The sequence below is a fragment of the Astatotilapia calliptera genome, chromosome 1, assembly GCF_964374335.1.
Source record: "Astatotilapia calliptera chromosome 1, fAstCal68.1, whole genome shotgun sequence".
NCBI lineage: Eukaryota > Metazoa > Chordata > Actinopteri > Cichliformes > Cichlidae > Astatotilapia > Astatotilapia calliptera.
Genome location: NC_137422.1, coordinates 27059335 through 27077222, shown reverse-complemented (window position 1 = coordinate 27077222; position 17888 = coordinate 27059335). Strand labels below are relative to the sequence as shown.

Here is a 17888-nt window from a genome sequence, read left to right as displayed (position 1 = left end):
GTTGCTTGGAAAAAAAATAAGTGACAGAGATTTAGAGAAAATGCTTGAAAGGTCTGGAATGAAGTGCATGCTGAGTGTATCTGCTGTTCTTTTCTTTTGAGAAAAGCAATATTCCACCAGTGTAGCGTTTATCCTACCAGCACTGGGTAGTCATTTTGTTCCCCTAAATTGACAGGAAAATGCACAAATGTCTCTCTAATAAGGTAACAAAGACTTATGGCCTTTAATATATGTGGGCACATCATGTTTGCGTACATCATCACCTACCAGAGTTCTGTTGTAGGCTATTAAAACCCTGAAATCAGCAAAATATTAAAGTGGTTAACATGCTGAGTTAGTACAGGGAGGAGTCTTACCAAGCTGCAGCTCTTTGTGTCCAATCCTAACTTGATGCTTGTCATTTTAATACTGGACACTAAGCAGCAGCCTACCGTTTTCCTCATCCAACTTCCATTTATTATATAAATATTGGTCCGACATTAACTTGTCAGTCAAACCAGACTCGCAGTCTTTTTTAAGTTGGCAGTGGTGAAGCATTGCCATGTTCCCACTGAGCCACATGCACAAGCCAAACAACAAATTTAGAAGTGTACGTTCTCCAGCCCTGTCATATTCAGATAGATGGACAAATCAAGGTGAGTCAAACCCAGGCTAAAAGAGGGAGAGGTGTGCCATGCCTCTTAAGAAAACAAAATCTGGCATTGCAAACATAGTTAATCAAACCCAATCTGAAACGCTGCTGGTTTGCTTTGCAGCCCTGAGCGTGGTAGATGGGTGTTTACTGCAGAGCGGGTGGATGCTGAAGTATCACTTTAATAAAACTACCCGTTAGTTGTCTCTGTATTGTGGGAAGGAATTGAAAATACACATTAAAAACAGCTGAAGAGAAAGCTTGGGTAATTTTACTGTACACAAAGGAGGACACAGAGGGGAAGAAAGGGTGTCATCGGGCAGAAACAGAACTGTGGATGGAGTTGATGTCATTGGTGTGAGGTCAGTGAGCGAGGCGGCAGAAAATCAATCATTCCTTAGAACGGCATTCACGCAGTGTTTGACCCTGAAAAGAGCAGTGATGATGACAGGACTGGCAGGGTGCAGTTTTACATGCAAAGTTATGAGAGTTGGTGAGAAAGTTGGGGGGGGGGGGGGGGGGGGGGTTGCTCAAAAGATGGTCACGAATGAGGAACTTGAGCAAGGAGAATATGTTTCTGTTCTCAGTCTCATCCCTATCCCTGACAGTGTTACGTCATGTTTGTTATTTCTTGATTCACTCTAAGCAAGGGTGGAATGGCAGTGAGGTACACAGTAGCACAAAGCAAAAGGTATAAACAGACAGAAAGAAAGGCACATATGGTTCAAAGTGTCTACTGAAGAAGCTAAGGTCAGAAACAGTCATGCCATTTATCCAACAGGTTTCACTGTTGTGTATGCTAACTGATAGACAAGCAGGTCCACAGCAGAACTCCAAAGAGCAAATTGATATGCATATAAACACAAAACCTCTTGATTGTAGTTTGTAAAGAAAAGCTCTTTCCGCAATGGAATTTAGACTGTTATGGTCGAAGAAAAATAAGATCTAATGTCCCACTGTTCATTTTGATTATTTCTTTCAGTATACAGTGGTTATGTGGTGTTATGGACATCAGTGTTACTGTTTTGCTGGCTGTTAGCAAGTATACTACAGTGTTTCAACACCTCTCCACCATTGTGAAAGAGCTGTTTCATGAACTGCAGGTTGGGACACTGAGTCACATGTCTATTTATGTACCGAACTATGACAAAAGCAATGGCTATTGCATGTGTGTTCACACCAAGATGAGTGGACACATTAGGCAGACTTATGTGTTTTGCTACCCAGGGGTTTATCATATTTTCCACTTCTCAGAATTCTAGTTATACAGACAAGCTGTATAACAGCTGTTCTTTTTTGGGTTGTTTTATTTTTAAATCCAGAACTACACAAGGTTTTTAAAAAATATTGTTCATGCACACACTGTAACTCAAAAACAGCATCACACACAAATAGAGCTAGAATTAGGAGGAAGTCAAAGTGTTGGGCATAGGAACATCAGTAGCTTGGATTCTTGCTGTTATTCAGATTTGAAGACATGCATTGCGGTTGCTGCTCTATTGTCATTACAGAGAGCTTCTGTTCACTACTACTGTAGTGCATTCAGAGGTTTTTAGACATTCAAGTTTTTATTTCAGTTTTTTTACAGAACTATGTACATTACGCCACACTTATTGTAAACTTTGGTAAATCAATGAAAATATCAAATTTTCTTTTTCATTTATATGTTGATTATAGCAGCAGTAACAGCCTCAGTCCTTTGTGGGAATTATCACATATGTTTGACACACCTTTCTTTTGGACGTTTCTACGTTTTCTATCGTTTTTCAAACTCAACACAACTCATAAGGAGTGTTGGTCCACAGTAAATTCACAGTCTGAGAGCTTTGTTGGGTTTGTGCCCAGATTGTGGCAGGGTCAGTTCAAGATTGTCAGTGGGGAGCCACCCTGTGTTTTCTTGGCAGGATCCTTAAGGTTGTTGTCTTGTTGAAAACCACAGATCCTGAGCGCCCAGTCTCTGCCTGGTGTCTCCTGCAAATGCTGTTGGGAACTGTGGCTTTATTCAAAAGTTCATATTTCAAACCATAGACAGTATAAAAGACCTACCAGGATGTCACCTTTTGAAGTTTTGTTTTGAAGCCTTGAGATGAACGTCAATAAAGGTAGCTGTTTTCCTAATAGACCAGGGGTGTCAAACTCAAATACACAGTGGGCCAAAATTCAAAACTAGAACAAGGTCGCGGGCTAACATTAATATTTATTGAAAAATATCTTCCTCCAGATTTAAGAATGAATCTCTTCTTATGGACTCAAACAAGTTTTGCTGAAAAACTGAATGTGGAACAAGCAAAGCTTAATACTAAACAATGTATATATTAGCTGTATAATACCAGTAGGCCAGCTCTAATAGTAATTTGGTATGGCTTCGCGGGCCAAATGTAATTAGGCTGCGGGCCAGAGTTTGACACCTATGTAATAGACTTTTATAGGATTAGAAGTTTTTTGCAACTACAGCTATCGCCATCTGGTGGCCACTAGGTAAAATCCACATTTTTTTTTAGGGGCTTCTTATTTTTGTAACAAGGAAGCTATGTCCATCCTCTTTATGCTCTCTGAGTTAAATTCAACAAACATAAGTAGAATAATATATAGCTCACTTAACTTGTCACGGTTTCCATTGGATCTTTTTTTCTTTTGGTTTCACAAGACTTTTTTTCAGCTTTGCGAGTTTCTCTTGTTTGTCTGGTACTAAGCTCACCACCTTTCACAAATTGTATCTGCCTGCCTGTCTCCTAAATGTAGTTAGAGGTGCATTTTTCTGCTTTCGTATTTGATAACTATCAGCACATGGCTTCTAGGTGAGTTATTTCGCCTGCTTGCAGTAATGGCACATTCCATCTACAAGGCAGCTGTCTCCTTGATAGAGCGATTCAGTTGTGTCAAAACAGTGCATCTAGCTTAGAATCTGTTTTTGCTTTTCCTTTTCCTACTTGTTTTTAGATGTTTTTAAAAGGTTCTGTATCACTGGTTAAGTATAGATGAGGTTAGTTTTTAAGTTAGGTGGAGCTCTGGTTGTTGATCTTCACTCTGATTTTACCTTCGGGGAGTCTATGCAAATGGTGGAGCAGAGGTATTCATTTAGCAGCACAAGGCTTCTACTGAGGCAGTGTGTATTTATGTGGAGGGCGACTCCAGAAGGTATTTGCATGAAGTTTGCAAAGCTGACTCTGCCACTGAGGTCACTCCTTTGTGCTAGCCAAGTCCGACGTTCAGTCGGTCAGTTGGTCAGGCAGCCGCCCTGTGAGGAAAGTTAGACTGCTTGCTTACTGTGGAAACAGTAAACCTTAAAGCCAACAGTCTGCTGCTTTCTTTCACTTATTCATTCAGATTCCTGTAGTGTTGGGTTACCAGACATTAGATTCCATGACTTCAGTGTCAGTGGCTTTCAAATACCTCCATAAGTAAGTACATTTCTTGAAAGGAACAACCAAACCATCCATTGTCACTGCTGATGGCAATATAGAGAGTACAATGATATGCTCTAAATTCATTTAAAACTAGTACGATTGTATTTGATGCTCTCCATCTAAACAGCTAGGAAAATAGATGGGAGAAGCAGAGGAAAGAATGGATGATCAGAGATATCGAATAAGAGTATGGTCTGACTCGGGAAAGGAAGGAGAGAGGGAGAGTGACAGATGGCAGGCAGTAGATTAGCCCTCTCTTGTTATTCTCTGCCCTTGTAAGAGTGTCAGCCAGGCACTTTCTTTCTGTTTTTTTTCTCTCCCTCATTCATATTCTCATGCACAGGCTTCTTGTCACCAGATATGTCAGTAATCACCTATAAATGACTCTTTAATCTGGAATACTGTGTCAGTTTCAACCACAGCTCTCACGCTTATTTTTTAGGACATTAAAAGCTGCCTCTCTCTCGCCAAGATCTGTGATCACTTCCTGTCAACTGATGTTGATTAAGGAAATGCTTCTGTTCGTAGGTTAGGCAGGAAGTGCTGAGCGGAATGATTAGAATTTCTCTCCTGCTTTTCCTCCTCCACCTTCATCATGTGAATCTGAGCGGCCGATGGCAGTGTGATGATAACAGGGAAAGTTGTCATTCTAAAGATGCGAATATGAAATGAAAAGAGAAAATGTGAAGAAAATAGTTGACGTACCAGTCGGACAGTTAAAGATTACATCTGTATTCAGTGTTGCATTACTACTGTTATTAATGGTTCTATAAATAAGTTCACACGACATTCATAACTGTCTCAGATCTAAACAATTCTGTTCTGTTGTGCATGTTGTAATGATCATTTAACAGGAAGAGTGCTACAGCAGCCACAGATAAGACCTATAACTATTTCTCCAACCCAGCATAAAGCTACTTACCGCCTTCTGTCAACAAGGAGTTCATATGTGATACATGAGACAGAGTCTGCTACATTTACCCTGTTATTTACATTACAATCAACCCCTGTGGACTGTCCCTATATAATAATATTTTAGTCTGGACCAAAGTACTGGGACAGACCTGCCTGATCACACAATCACATGCAATTACTTGAAACTTATAAACCCCAACCTTCAAGAAGAAGCTGAGCCTCCTACTACATAAAACAGGTTTATGCAACAATAGGCCAATTCCCACACTTTGTTTGCAAGTGCATGACTCAACAAGAGCGGTTTCAAAGCCTGATGAGATAGAGAAAGAGTCATAGTCACTGCTAACAGGAAGGCAGGTTTAAAGTCATTGAGAGTATTGGTTTGTCGCTTTAGTGTAGTAGCTTGTCTTTACTCATTTTCAACAGTTGAATGTTGAGCTACAACTTTACTCTAGATGGACATATTGTAATCGTATCTATAGCTACAAATTGTGGACAAAGACTGAAAGTGTATAAGCAGCAAAACAACATCTGGGCTTAGTCTTAAAGGGCGTTCACACAGGAAACAGTGTGCTTGTTGAGCGTTGGTTTGTTGCTGAATATTGGTAACCAGTGGAGTTCGTTTTGTGGTTGTCTAGGTAAAGCTCGAAGGCAGGACTGGGTCATTTTCCCCAGGGGTCACACAAGAAGCTTGCACCATTGTAGAGGATAAACTCATTCCTGGTGGATATTAACTTTAAAAATTAATTACCCACCCCTGTGCTAAGGTGTCTTTCACTGTCGTATTTCAACTAATGCTATTCTTTGATTAGACTGTTGCCTTCATGACCTGGACCCACATAAGCTTTAGAAAATAGAGAGCTGGAAATATCCTAACAGGATTGATTCTTGTATTGTGAAACTTATAGATTTTTCAAGAGTCTACAAAAACCTTTCTTCTATTGCTCTTAGGAAAAAAATGTAAATGGTTGTAAGTTTAACATTTGCTATAATTAAGTAGTCCTATCATGGACTGCAGTTGAACAAAAACTTTGTGTCTATAATAATAACTTGATGGTGTTTGCATCACACTGGGGAATAAACATGAACAAAGTATAACATCGGTACATCAAACGTGGGCAGTTTTTTGAAGAAGTGGTGTCTGTTTAACACCAAAGGGCTGTAGATCCTTTGTTCAGTCTACATTAGCTGATCAAACAGAACTGAACAAGGGTTTGTATTCCTGGACACAGTAAATGTTAATAAGTGCGTGTCGGTTTAGCTTTAGTAGTAGCATGGATTGCACTCTGGCCGCTACGACGTCAGTGTTGATAGTAGTGAAAAAAGTCCATGTGGTTGAAAAGATTTGGGATGCGGCCAAAGTGAACAGGAGAAGCCCTGTTTGACTCTGCTGACCGACCAGAATCGCTCTCTCTCTCTCTGCCTGGTCTGTCTCTGTACCTCTCTCTGCCTTTTTATCTTCCTGCTCTCTATGACAGTACTGTCCTCTCTTAGCTACAGTATTGACTGATTACTGGACCGTGCTTATGTGTGTTTTGCAGATGGCTGTGAACAGTAGCTGAGGACGTCACTGGGAGTTCTCCACCTGCGAAAATGAATGGTAAGATCACTGCGTTTTGTGTGTATAAAGGACAGTGTTAAATCTGTGTGGAGAATGAAAGAAAGAGGGGTGTGTGAATGTGGCTCTGCAGAGCTGCTGAGGCCAACATAAGGCTAGTTTTAGTGATAATTGCTGGGTTGTGTTTGGCCTACGTTTGTGTACATATTCTTGACCAGCTTCTTTATAGTTTGACACAGTTGTGCTAATTTTGAAGTCTGGTCCATATATTTTCTTTTCTTTCTTTCTTTCTTTTTTTTTTTTTTTTTTTTAAACCCACCAGGTTTACTGATAGCTTCAGTGACAGGATTAAAGTACCCAGATTAGTATATTTTTGGTGTTGGTGCAGGTTATATATGTTGTAGGGCTGTGCGATATGACCAAAATCTCATATCCCGATATAAGAATTCTATCGTCCCGATAACGATATAAATCACAAAAATGTAACATTTTCTGTAAATTCTGTGAATCTCGGGCAGCTCGACTTGCGGGAAGTGTTTCCAGCTGCGCGTCATGTAGCTGGAGTCGAGTGTTTTAATAGATGCATGAAACTATACATTTTTAGATATAAGTTGTAACGGCCGCTGTTTTCTTTGTGAGTATTTATTACACAGCGTGCTGCGGGGAAAAGCCTGTTCTAACGTTTGAGTCTAAGGTTTATTTTTTAACACCTGGCGGCTCTTTTTTACTTCTCTTCCGTAAATAATCTGCTCTTTCACGTGATTCAGTTTATTTTGAAAAGTCTCAACAGGATCTTGAGCTTTATTGTGAAAGGTTTATGTGGAACATAAACAAGCGGACACGCGATGGTGTTACCGTCCTTGTTGCTAACCACAAGGCATAAAAACAGGCGCTTGTCCGTCTGTAGTGTGGTTATATTAAATATAAGAGAAAGAGAGAACTTTAAGAAATTAATATAGCCACTACAGTGACCATCAAAACGATGAAAAAATATTGCGGTAAACAGTTTATTTTGCAACATCACGAAACAAACGATAGCGTCAAATGAAACGATAGACGTTTTTATATCGTCATCCGATATATATCGTTATATCGAACAGCCCTAATATGTTGGTGTTGTTGATATATCGTGGAGTAAACAGCCTTGGTGAAGAGCAGTAAAAGTGTCTTGTTTTGCACTTAACAAAGTGAAATTTGAGCTTCATTATCACTTTGTCAATACTGGTGGATTCCCAGTGTCTGACTGCTGCTGAGGCTGACGTCAGGGTACTCTTTATCTGTGTCAGTTGGTCTGTGTGTGTGCACCTGTCTTCCTGTTTCCTTTTTTTTTACGCCTGTGTAATCTTGTGAAGTGAACTGAATATCTGATAAATTAGCTGACATTAATTAGAAAAATTAAGCCTGCTACTTCTTGGGGTCTATTTGCCTGGTATTATTTAATCTCACTGGCTATGACTGAAACTTTACATTTCCTTGCCCCCCTCAGGTGGTCCAAGTGTGTGGGCAATCTCCCCAGAGGAGAGGGACAAACATGATCAGATGTTTGACTCCCTCTCCCCAACGATGGGCTACGTCACAGGTACAGACATTTAAACATGCTGTTTGTCCATGATTCACACAGTGACTGGATGCTGGTTTTCAGAGTGCTATTTTATCATGATGAAACTGGAAATTGCAAATGGCTGTGACTCAGTTGGTATCCCTAATCCCCAGCCCCTCCCCATGCTGAAGTGTCCTGGTGCAAGACATTGAATACTAGGTTCCTTCAGATGGCATGCCAGTGCCTGTGTATGGAAGTAGAAAACATTGTAAAGCGCTTTGTAGCACCAATAAAGTTGAAAAGTGCTTTATTAATGAAAACATGTGGTCCGAGGACCAGAACCGGCCTGTGAGCCATCTCAGTTTGCCCTGCAACATCCTAAAAGGAAAAAAACAGGTGGCAAGATGCATATAAATTTTGATGAAATATTTGGATGGAATTTTAGTGAGTGTCTAAACGAGGGTGGCCTGCTGGAGAAAATGTTACCCACCTGTGATTTACAGTAATAAACAGACACGTACAAATACAGACGCGACGAGGCACATGTAAATATAACCAATATAACATATGTATTAAAGTCCAGATAGTGATGTACAACCTCATACTTGTAAACTGACACTTTTTTGTTTTCTTCCCTCTCTGTCTTTTTATAGGAGACCAGGCAAAGAGGTTTTTCCTTCAGTCAGGGCTGCCTGCATCAGTGTTGGCTGATATATGGTGAGAGAAACACAGACTCACAGTGGATAAGATGCTGTGCTTGAGAAGATCTTCCTGAGAACCCATCACCGTTTCCTTGCTTATGTTTTGTGTTCTGTCTCCCAGGAGCCTGGCCGATATGAATAAAGATGGAAAGATGGACCGGCTGGAGTTTTCTGTTGCTATGAAGCTTATAAAGCTAAAACTTACGGGTACACCACTTCCCTCATCGCTTCCAATCATCATGAAGCAGCCTCCAGTGCGTGCTCCCACCATGAACAACCCCACCAACCCTGCCTATGGTACGATATTATTATTATATCGTACACTATAGCAGTGAATTTGTTAGAAAATTAACATTTTACTATTGGCAAATATGTGGAGTTTTCCTTTAATGGACATGGCCCACAAAAACGGGAAAGAACGAGCTGCTATGGCTCCTAGGTAGAAGCGAAAATATGATTTTTAAAAAAAAAAAAATGTTTAAATGAAGATCCTCCATTCAAAGATTTCGGAGCACTTAGACTAATCTAAACTGTGTCTGACTGATTGTTTCCATGCATGCATTTAGTCACTGTGATCAAAAATGGTGTATCTAATTGTGTCATAGGAATTGGCTCTATGGTGCATGGAACAAACCTTGCCATGTTGACTCCTATGGCCGTGTCACCTATGACACCAATGACGGGCCTCAGCCCAATGGTTCCTTCATCATCAGGAATGAACCCACTAATGATGTCCACTGCCCCCACGCCCCTGGTTCCAATTATGGGAAATACCACAGTACCAAATGGCACCATGGGTCTCCTCCAGCCAATTTCTTCTGGAGGTTTGAATACTGGTATGTGTAATTCTCTTATCCATTAATCAGTTAGCTGTCATTTTTGTCTTTTTCATCTTGTATCTGAGAGACTTCTAACAGGAAATCTATTAGGATATTATTAAATATGCTACACTTTAAATATTCCAGGTTATCATAGCGCTTTGTGTTATCTGATCAATGTTTATCATGCTAGTTGATCAGGTTGTCACGGCTGAAAACTAACTAAAGAAGCAAGTCCATGAAGCAGCAGAACTTTGTTCTGAAGATTTTCAAAGTTTTTCTGTTTTAAGAGAAGGTTTTGTCCAACAACTTGAACAACTTTGGTTTTGTTTATTTTTTTTAAAAGATTAGTACATTTGGAAAAAAGTGTATTAAATATTCTGTCAGCTTTTGAACATGATAAACTTGCATTAGCTAATAGTGAGCAGGATTTGTATGCAAACTTGACCTGGATTGGAGTTTGGCCCAAGCAGCTTGGTAGTGCTTAAGTTTTGGAGTCCACTTAAAACTAGATCTAGATCCACAAATTTTGCATCACGTCGATGCTCTTAAGAAAATACCTCAAACTAATCAGAAACTAGATATTGGTTGGGGGACTCGAATAATGCATGTTATGGAGGGAATGTTCATCTTTGTGTGTGATCTGTTAGACAGCTCTTGTTTGTCTTTTTGGTTATTGCTTTCTTGATGCTTATCTGCTGTTTGTTGTAGTATGAAAACTGCTGAGGAGAAATGCTGGCTGTTCTCTCATATTAAATACTGTATATTTGCTGACAATGAAGCAGTTCTGGGTATTTTAAGGGAAAACCAGGAAAATGGAATGGCTCCTGTCCTGTTTTGCAGAGTCAGGTTTCTGTCTCATCTCCATACAAATGGCCTCCCTGTCCTTGACAAGGTTACAACAGTGATCACAGTACAGGCATCTGCCATTTAAGAAAACTGTAAAGACAGAACCCTCAACTTTTCCACCAAGTGAAAAAAAGAACATCACATTTTGTAATTGTGGTTAAGTGTGTGAATAACATTTTGTGCCCTATTGTTGAAATATGATTAACGCGCATGTGTGTCTCTGCTTCAGGCCTACCTCTATCTGCGACCTCTTACGCCTCTCCGCTTGGACGCGCCTCTTCGCCTGCTGGTATAAACATGGCCCCAACACTGCTAGACCTGGGATCTGGCAGGTAAGACCTGCACATATACGTAAGCATGTCTGGGCAACCTCTGACTTGTTTACCTTGTCAGTTTCTTTTAGCCCTTTTCAACTAGTACCTGCTCATCTCGACTGGGTCTGTAGGGTTTCCATTAAGTGTTAGAACTCGGTTCTAGGTACTTTTTTAGTAACTACTCAACCAGGGTCCCAAGTGATCTGAGTCGACACGAAAAATGTGACAACAACAGCAACAGACTGCCTGCCACTGACTGCCGATTCAATGGTGTCAAAAGCGACTACTCACAAAAATCCACTCCGTGATGCATACAAATGACATTACAGGACTTCTGGCTGCATTGCTATATGTCAGAAAAATAAAATTTCAGAAATTGAGTTGAGTCAAGCTGAGTAGGTATTAATGGGAAAGGGCTATTATCTGTACAAACATAAACATTTGGTGTATTGTTTTTCAGCTCCGGTTCTTCAACCCCATCTGTGATGTCCCCCATGAATGCTGTTCCCAGTGACTGGGCTGTGCCACATGCTTCCAGACTTAAATACAGACAGCAGTTCAACAGCTTGGATAAACAGATGATTGGATACCTCACTGGTATAATGCATTTATGTGTATGCTCACTGTATAGGTTATATAAAACCAAACTATTTATGGAATTTAGGTGTGGAGACAGTCACTGATGACTTCATTTTCCTCCCTCTTTTTTTCCCCTGTATCAACCTTTAGTTAGCTTTAAGTAGTGGAGGCTATAGTAGCGGGTGTGTTCAGTCACAGTGTTTCTCAACACACACATGCACACAGTCAAGTATTTGTTTGTCCTTTTGTTCTGCAAACCTTGTAAAACCTGTTCTTATGAAAAAACAAAGATTTATTGAAATGACAATGAAGGTCAGATTTTTTCCCCCCAATTTTCTTAGTAATGCAACTTGACTGTTATTACGCAGTCTGTATGGTAACAAAATTACACAAAGGGCTTCTTTTATTCCTTCAAATTTTGTGTCCTTGTAGACCTTTGTAAAAAGCTGAGTGTTTTCATGCTGTCACAGACTGTTTACCATCATCTGCTTTTTAGAATTTTGAAACTTTGTACAATGTCACTCTAGGAAAAATTGGTTATGGTGTTGCAACTGCTTCCTGTCTTCACCACACGTTATATGTAGATTAATTCATATATCATCAGCCACTGTACTATTTCACACACACCACTCCTTTCTTCTTCCACACCCCCACACCTCTGTGCTCCACAGCTCTGACATTTGTTCCTCTTCTTACCAGGTCTGCAGGTGAAGGGTGTGATGGAAAGTACGATGCTGACAAAAATACAACTGGCCTCCATCTGGTAGGATTATGTGTGTATTTTGGTGTGTCTGAACATGTCTTTTGATTACTACAGTCAGGTTTGGCAGCCAGAAGTATGAAAGGTCATGCAGTTGTATCATTATCACAATACCGCTTTCATTATTAAGGAAGTAATTGTTTTTTGTTTTAAGAATGCTGTTCCCAGTATCTATTACTTGTTAAAATGGGTTAAAAAATCTGACAATAGATTTGCTGGTTTTTTTTCTTTGTTTTTCTTTTGTTCTACAATATTTTTTACGCAACTGAATACAGCAGGATTTATCAAATCAAATGGACATGTTTTCTACAGTTAGCTACTTAATGCTATAACTGTTAATTGTTTTTATTGAATTTGGTTGAGTTAGTTTTATATGATCATGCATCTTGTGCTTCAACACCTAGTCTGGTTATGTCAGAGCAGCAAGTCCAATAGCTGTAATATTGATGTTGTAATTGTAAATATGAGGTCCAAATATTCCTGAGTGACAATATTTATTTCCCATGAATATTATTCTGCTGAATTTAAGTATGATAAGTGTACATTATGTTCTATAAAAGTCCAACTTGCAAATTTCCTGCAGGAATTTAGCAGATGTGGATAAAGATGGCAAGCTACAAGCGGAGGAGTTTATTCTGGCAATGCACCTCGTGGATTTGGCAAAGAGTGGTCAACCACTGCCATTAACACTGCCAACTGAGCTGGTACCACCCTCACAGAGGTATGTGGACACACATGTTCTGCTTGACCAAAACCTCTCCAACATTCTCTATATATAAATGCGTGACGTAACGTTTTTTGCACAAAACCTTGTTATTATGTGAGTGATGTTGCATGCTGTATTTTCAAAGAAACTGATTGAAATCTGTATTGCAGGAGTGCCACGAATGGCCTCAGCTCTTCCCTGATTGATAACTTGGAAATTGAACCGCCACAGAAACCAAAAATGAACAGTCAGTACTACCAATAAACACAACCAACTCACACAGGCAGCAGCCTTTTTAAACTGAGGGTTCATGTGCAGCCAGCAGCTATGGATCATAAATATTTATTTTATTTTTTTGAACACTGAGAAATACTAATATAATGGGTGTAGTTTGAGTTTCCCCTCTTCTTGTAACTGCATTTCACATCTCAGCTTTAACCCTCTTTTTTTCTCTCTGTTTCCTTGGTTCACTACTATGGACTTCAAATAAGATGAGTTACAAAACTTGCAGCTCATCTGTGTGTTTCCCATGTAGTGCATAGATTTGACTACCAAAAATACAAAAGAAAATGATGCACAGATTAAAATGATTTTATCATAAATATGAGAGAAGCTGCGCATAGTAAAATGGAAACAGTCGGTCAAACTCTAGTAATAAGTCTGAGTCTTTAAAGAACAGCATCTGGAATGTGGTGCACGTATTGGTGACTTAGGCTACAAGTAGCAGCTGGAATGTTTGGACGTTGTTAAATGCTAATCCTCCAAATCTTATAAAAATCATTCACAATTTTTTTTTTTTTAAGACATGATCTCAAATAAATAATCAGTATTTAGTCACATACATGTTCACAATTCTTTTCTTAATGTTACATGAAAAGTACAGTGATCTGTCATGTCTTCCTACTTTATTTTTAGTATCATTTGAAGATAAATTCAAAGCAAACTTGGAACGAGGGAATGCAGAGTTGGAGAAAAGACGACAGGCCCTACTGGACGCTGAGAGGAGGGAGCAGGAGCGGCGTGCTCAGAAAGAGAAAGAAGAGCGAGAGAAGAGAGAGAAAGAGGCTTGGGAGGCTGAGGAGAGAAGGAGGAAAGAGGAGGAGAGGAGGCTCGAGCTCCAAAGAGAGCTGGAGAGACAGAAAGAGGAAGAACGGCAGAGGGAGATAGAGAGAAAAGAGGTGAGGTGAACGTCTCTGAATGAGTTGGTTTGTTCGCAGTGATGCGTGGTGTACTTACTTCTGTGTGTCCGTTTATTCTAGGCTGCACAGCGGGAGCTCGAGCGTCAGAGAAAAGAGGAGTGGGAGAGGAGGAGGAAAGGAGAGCTCCAGTTAAAGAAGGAACAAGAGCAGGATGAAATCACCAAACTGAAAGCTAAGAAGAGGAGCCTGGAGTTGGAGTTGGAGGCAGTGGTGAGTGCTGAAGAGACATTTCAGTCCAACATAGAGCAAAAATACTTTCTGTCTACATGTTGTGGAGGTTTTTTAAGCTATCTCATCTCTGTTCTTCTGTCTCTACCTCTTTTAGGGTGACAAGCACCGTCAGATCTCGGACCGCCTGCGTGACTTTCAGAACAAGAAAAAACTTCAGAAGACTGAGCTTGATCTTAACAATCAAAGGAAGGAGGCACGTCAGCAGGATATTAACAATCTGCAGAAACAAATTGAGGTCTGTGCTTTTTTTCTTCCCCATTTTTTTTCTGAGATCATTTCTGAGTTTCATTCAGTTCCTTGTGTATTTCTATAATATCCTAATATTATGACATTTAGTGCTGAAAGTAGCAAGGATAGTTGTTTAGTAGTTTACCTATGTATATGAGTATTGCTTTATTGAGAGGGTGTGTGTCTGTTAATCTTTTTTTGAAACTCCGCCCCCCTCCAGTGATGCATTTTTTTTTCTTTTCTTTTCTTTTTTTTTTATCCATTAGGAGTTCCAGAGAAAGTTGTCCCACTTGACTCCGGAGCAGAAAAGACTGACTGAAAAGCTGAAAAATATGTCTCTGAATAACCTGCCTGGTTAGTAGTGAAAAATTAACATGCCAAGCTTTGGACCATCAATCATAAAAAAATGGAAAATAAAATGAAAAGAATACCTCTTATATGGCAAATTGACTCATTTTAATTATCACGGTTTTCATTATACCTGTTGTAATTATAATTACTTAATACATGCAACCAGAAGAAGTAAATGCAAACAATTTATGGATTGTTGTCTGATAGATGTACCACCAGTTACCGCAGTGACTGTATTTTATCTGCTTGTAGCATCGACAGTGTCCACCCTAAAAGTGAGCATGACGGAGAAAAAAGGGACGTGTATGAAACTGCGAGAACAGCTTGAAGTTCTGGAGAAAGAGACGGCTGCCAAACTAGCAGAAATGGACCAGTATAACAAAGACATGCAGGTAGGAATCTGTCACTACTTCAGTCTGCTTTTTGGCCAGATGCGTGTGGAGCAGCAGCAACACAGTAAATACAGGTAGAAGGTGCTGTGTTCTCGTCTTGTGGCTAATAAACTAAGCAAGCCCTTAGTTTATTTTACAGCTAGTAGGTACAGTTTGTGTTCTTTGCATGTGTGTGGTACCGAGTTATGTTGGATTTAAACGGACTAAACACTGCAGGTGTGAAAACAGCCTTAGAATACTCTCATGAGAAAATGTTGAATGCTTGTTTTTGCAGTCGTTGAGGTTCATGGCAGCCGTGTCAGGGAACAATAGTTAATGTCTTCTTGCAGTTCTTCTGGAATGTGTAGGATGGTTTCCATCCTTGATCAGTTAAGGGCCAGAATCTCAAGCTCTGTGGATTATATTATTTTTTTGCACTTATTCTCAGCAGTGCAAAATCGTAGAACTGTAAAGCTTTGATAAAAAGGGGCTGCTAGTTTGGATCGACTTCCTTGAAACATATTTATTTTAATTTTTAAGGAGACTGTTTTCCTAATATAAATTTAAAAGCAGTGATTTATCAAATTGAATATTAGACTGTGTCCTTTACAGCTGATCACTAATATTGCTTCCTGGCCCTTGAGGCCTTTTTTGTCTTTCTCCTTCCCTGCCATACTTCCTACTTTGGCATCTGATACGACATCTTAAACTTTGATTCCTCTTTTTCCTCGTCTTCTGGACATTTCTGCTCTTCCCTACACTGGATCCTTTCCTCTCTTCCCATTCGCCCATTTCATTCCCCTTTTCAGTGTGTGGGTGCTGAGGAGTCAATACTCCAGGCTCTCCTCTCTCTGCTGGCCTGCCTCCGTAACCTCTTCTACCTACTAAAGGTTTTTGCTTTAGGTCTCATTATTGTTCTTGCCTTGTTGTATCTTGTGTTTTGGTCCCCTAATTTATCTCTTTCTTTTCTACTTTTTCATAATATTTAGTCAGGTGTTGGATGCTGTTTGTTTATAGGCCTTAGACTGTGCCCATGTCCGTCTTGCATCCTTTAATTCAGCCATTTATCTTTCAGACTGCTAGTAATTATGTGAACTATCTTTGTTTACACCAGGAACTGAGAGAGAGCCAAAGAAATCAGCAGGCTGCACTGGAGAAACTGCGCAGCATAAAAGAAGACAAACAGCGTGAACTCATGCGAAAGAAGGAGCAAGAAGAGGAGATGAGGAGGAAGGAAGAAGAGAGGAAACGACAAGAGGAGGAAAGGAGGCGCAGGGAGGAAGAGGAAGAAGCTCAGAGGTACACTTTGAATTTACATTTGTGTGTTATAAATATTAGTCATCAGTTATACAGCAGATGCCATATGCTCTTTTTCCAACCAACACAAAACGTATTAAGATGTTATTGAATACTGGATATAATTTGTTATTCAGTCAAGTTTGATGATGTTGTTTACTTAAAAAATAACCTTTTTTGTCATGATCAAAAAGATAAAGAGACCAATAGAAAAAAATGTAACAACTCCATATACTGATAATTCACACAATTCCGAGATGAAAATAATGTCATCAGTTCAAAAAACAAAACCCCAAAATAGGCAGGATCCATATCGAACAATTTACGCTGAGATTGACACTTTAGTACAGCGGTCCCCAACCTTTTTTGCGCCACGGACCGGTTTATGCCTGACAATATTTTCACGGACCGGCCTTTAAGGTGTCGCGGATAAATACAACAAAATAAAACTAGTACCGGTACCAAAAAAAGAAGATTTATTCATAACACACATGAAAAGACCCAGGAAAACCGAGTTAATGATAAAAACGATAACAAAATAATGCTGAAAACCGATAAAAACCCTGAAAACCATACATTTCACACCCGAGCCCCAACTCTCGCGGCCCGGTACCGGTCCGAGGCCCGGGAGTTGGGGACCGCTGCTTTAGTAGATCCAAAACTTTTAGCCTAGAAAAGGTTCCCGTGCCATGGCCAGCGTCTTCTGTTTGTCCTCAGACGTTTTTTGCAATTATGTTCTTCAAACCAGTTGAAATAGCTTTGGATTAATTTTTGAGATATTTTTCCTACATGGCCTCTTCTCAAAACATTTAAATCTTTCTGCCTTTTCTTCAGTTATCTTTATATCAGTTTAACTTAGTAATAGTTAAATACATATGTTGTATGTAAAACGAATCTGTGAAATGCTAGAAAGAGTAACTGAGGAAAACAAAGACATGTTTTTATTAGGAGACTTTAATATTAATTGGTCGGCTCCTTCTTGTCTTTTAAAGAAAAAGATAAGTTCATCAGCGTCGGCTTGTTGCCTGTCTCAGATGATCACTATTCCCACCCGGGTCACGGTCAACGCAGGAGGTCATAGGTCATCATCATGTATTGATCATATATATACAAATGTTCCTGAGCATTGCTCTAATATTGTTTCTATTCCAGTTGGCTATAGTGACCATAATCTTGTAGGTTTGACTAAGAAAATGAAACCACTGAAAACTGCACAAAAGATTATTTTTCATAGATCTTACAAAAATTTCAATGCAGATAAGTATATTAATGACGTAAAAGAAATTCACTGGACTGACATCTGCCTCGAGAATGACCCTGATAGGGCATTATCTATGTTTATTGAAAACTTTTGCTACCTGGCTGATAAACATGCCCCCTTAAAAAGATTTACTGTTAAAAAGAACTATGCACCTTGGTTAGATAACGAACTTA

At 39.6% G+C, this 17888-nt stretch overlaps 1 protein-coding gene across 2 annotated transcripts in view; it reads left to right on the top strand.

Moving 5' to 3' along the window:
* The window catches only part of itsn2b (intersectin 2b), a 35888-nt gene that overhangs the window by 1799 nt on the left and 16201 nt on the right, over nt 1–17888 (top strand). For both annotated transcript variants that reach the window (XM_026171056.2, XM_026171048.2), the window contains exons 2-17: nt 6495–6553; nt 7998–8090; nt 8705–8768; nt 8874–9049; nt 9358–9588; nt 10649–10751; nt 11194–11330; nt 12012–12075; nt 12656–12793; nt 12949–13025; nt 13694–13956; nt 14038–14187; nt 14303–14443; nt 14703–14790; nt 15040–15179; nt 16273–16457. In XM_026171056.2, the coding sequence (XP_026026841.2) occupies nt 6547–6553; nt 7998–8090; nt 8705–8768; nt 8874–9049; nt 9358–9588; nt 10649–10751; nt 11194–11330; nt 12012–12075; nt 12656–12793; nt 12949–13025; nt 13694–13956; nt 14038–14187; nt 14303–14443; nt 14703–14790; nt 15040–15179; nt 16273–16457 (2057 nt within the window). In that variant the 5' untranslated portion in view covers nt 6495–6546. The remainder of the gene's footprint in view (nt 1–6494; nt 6554–7997; nt 8091–8704; nt 8769–8873; nt 9050–9357; nt 9589–10648; nt 10752–11193; nt 11331–12011; nt 12076–12655; nt 12794–12948; nt 13026–13693; nt 13957–14037; nt 14188–14302; nt 14444–14702; nt 14791–15039; nt 15180–16272; nt 16458–17888) is intronic.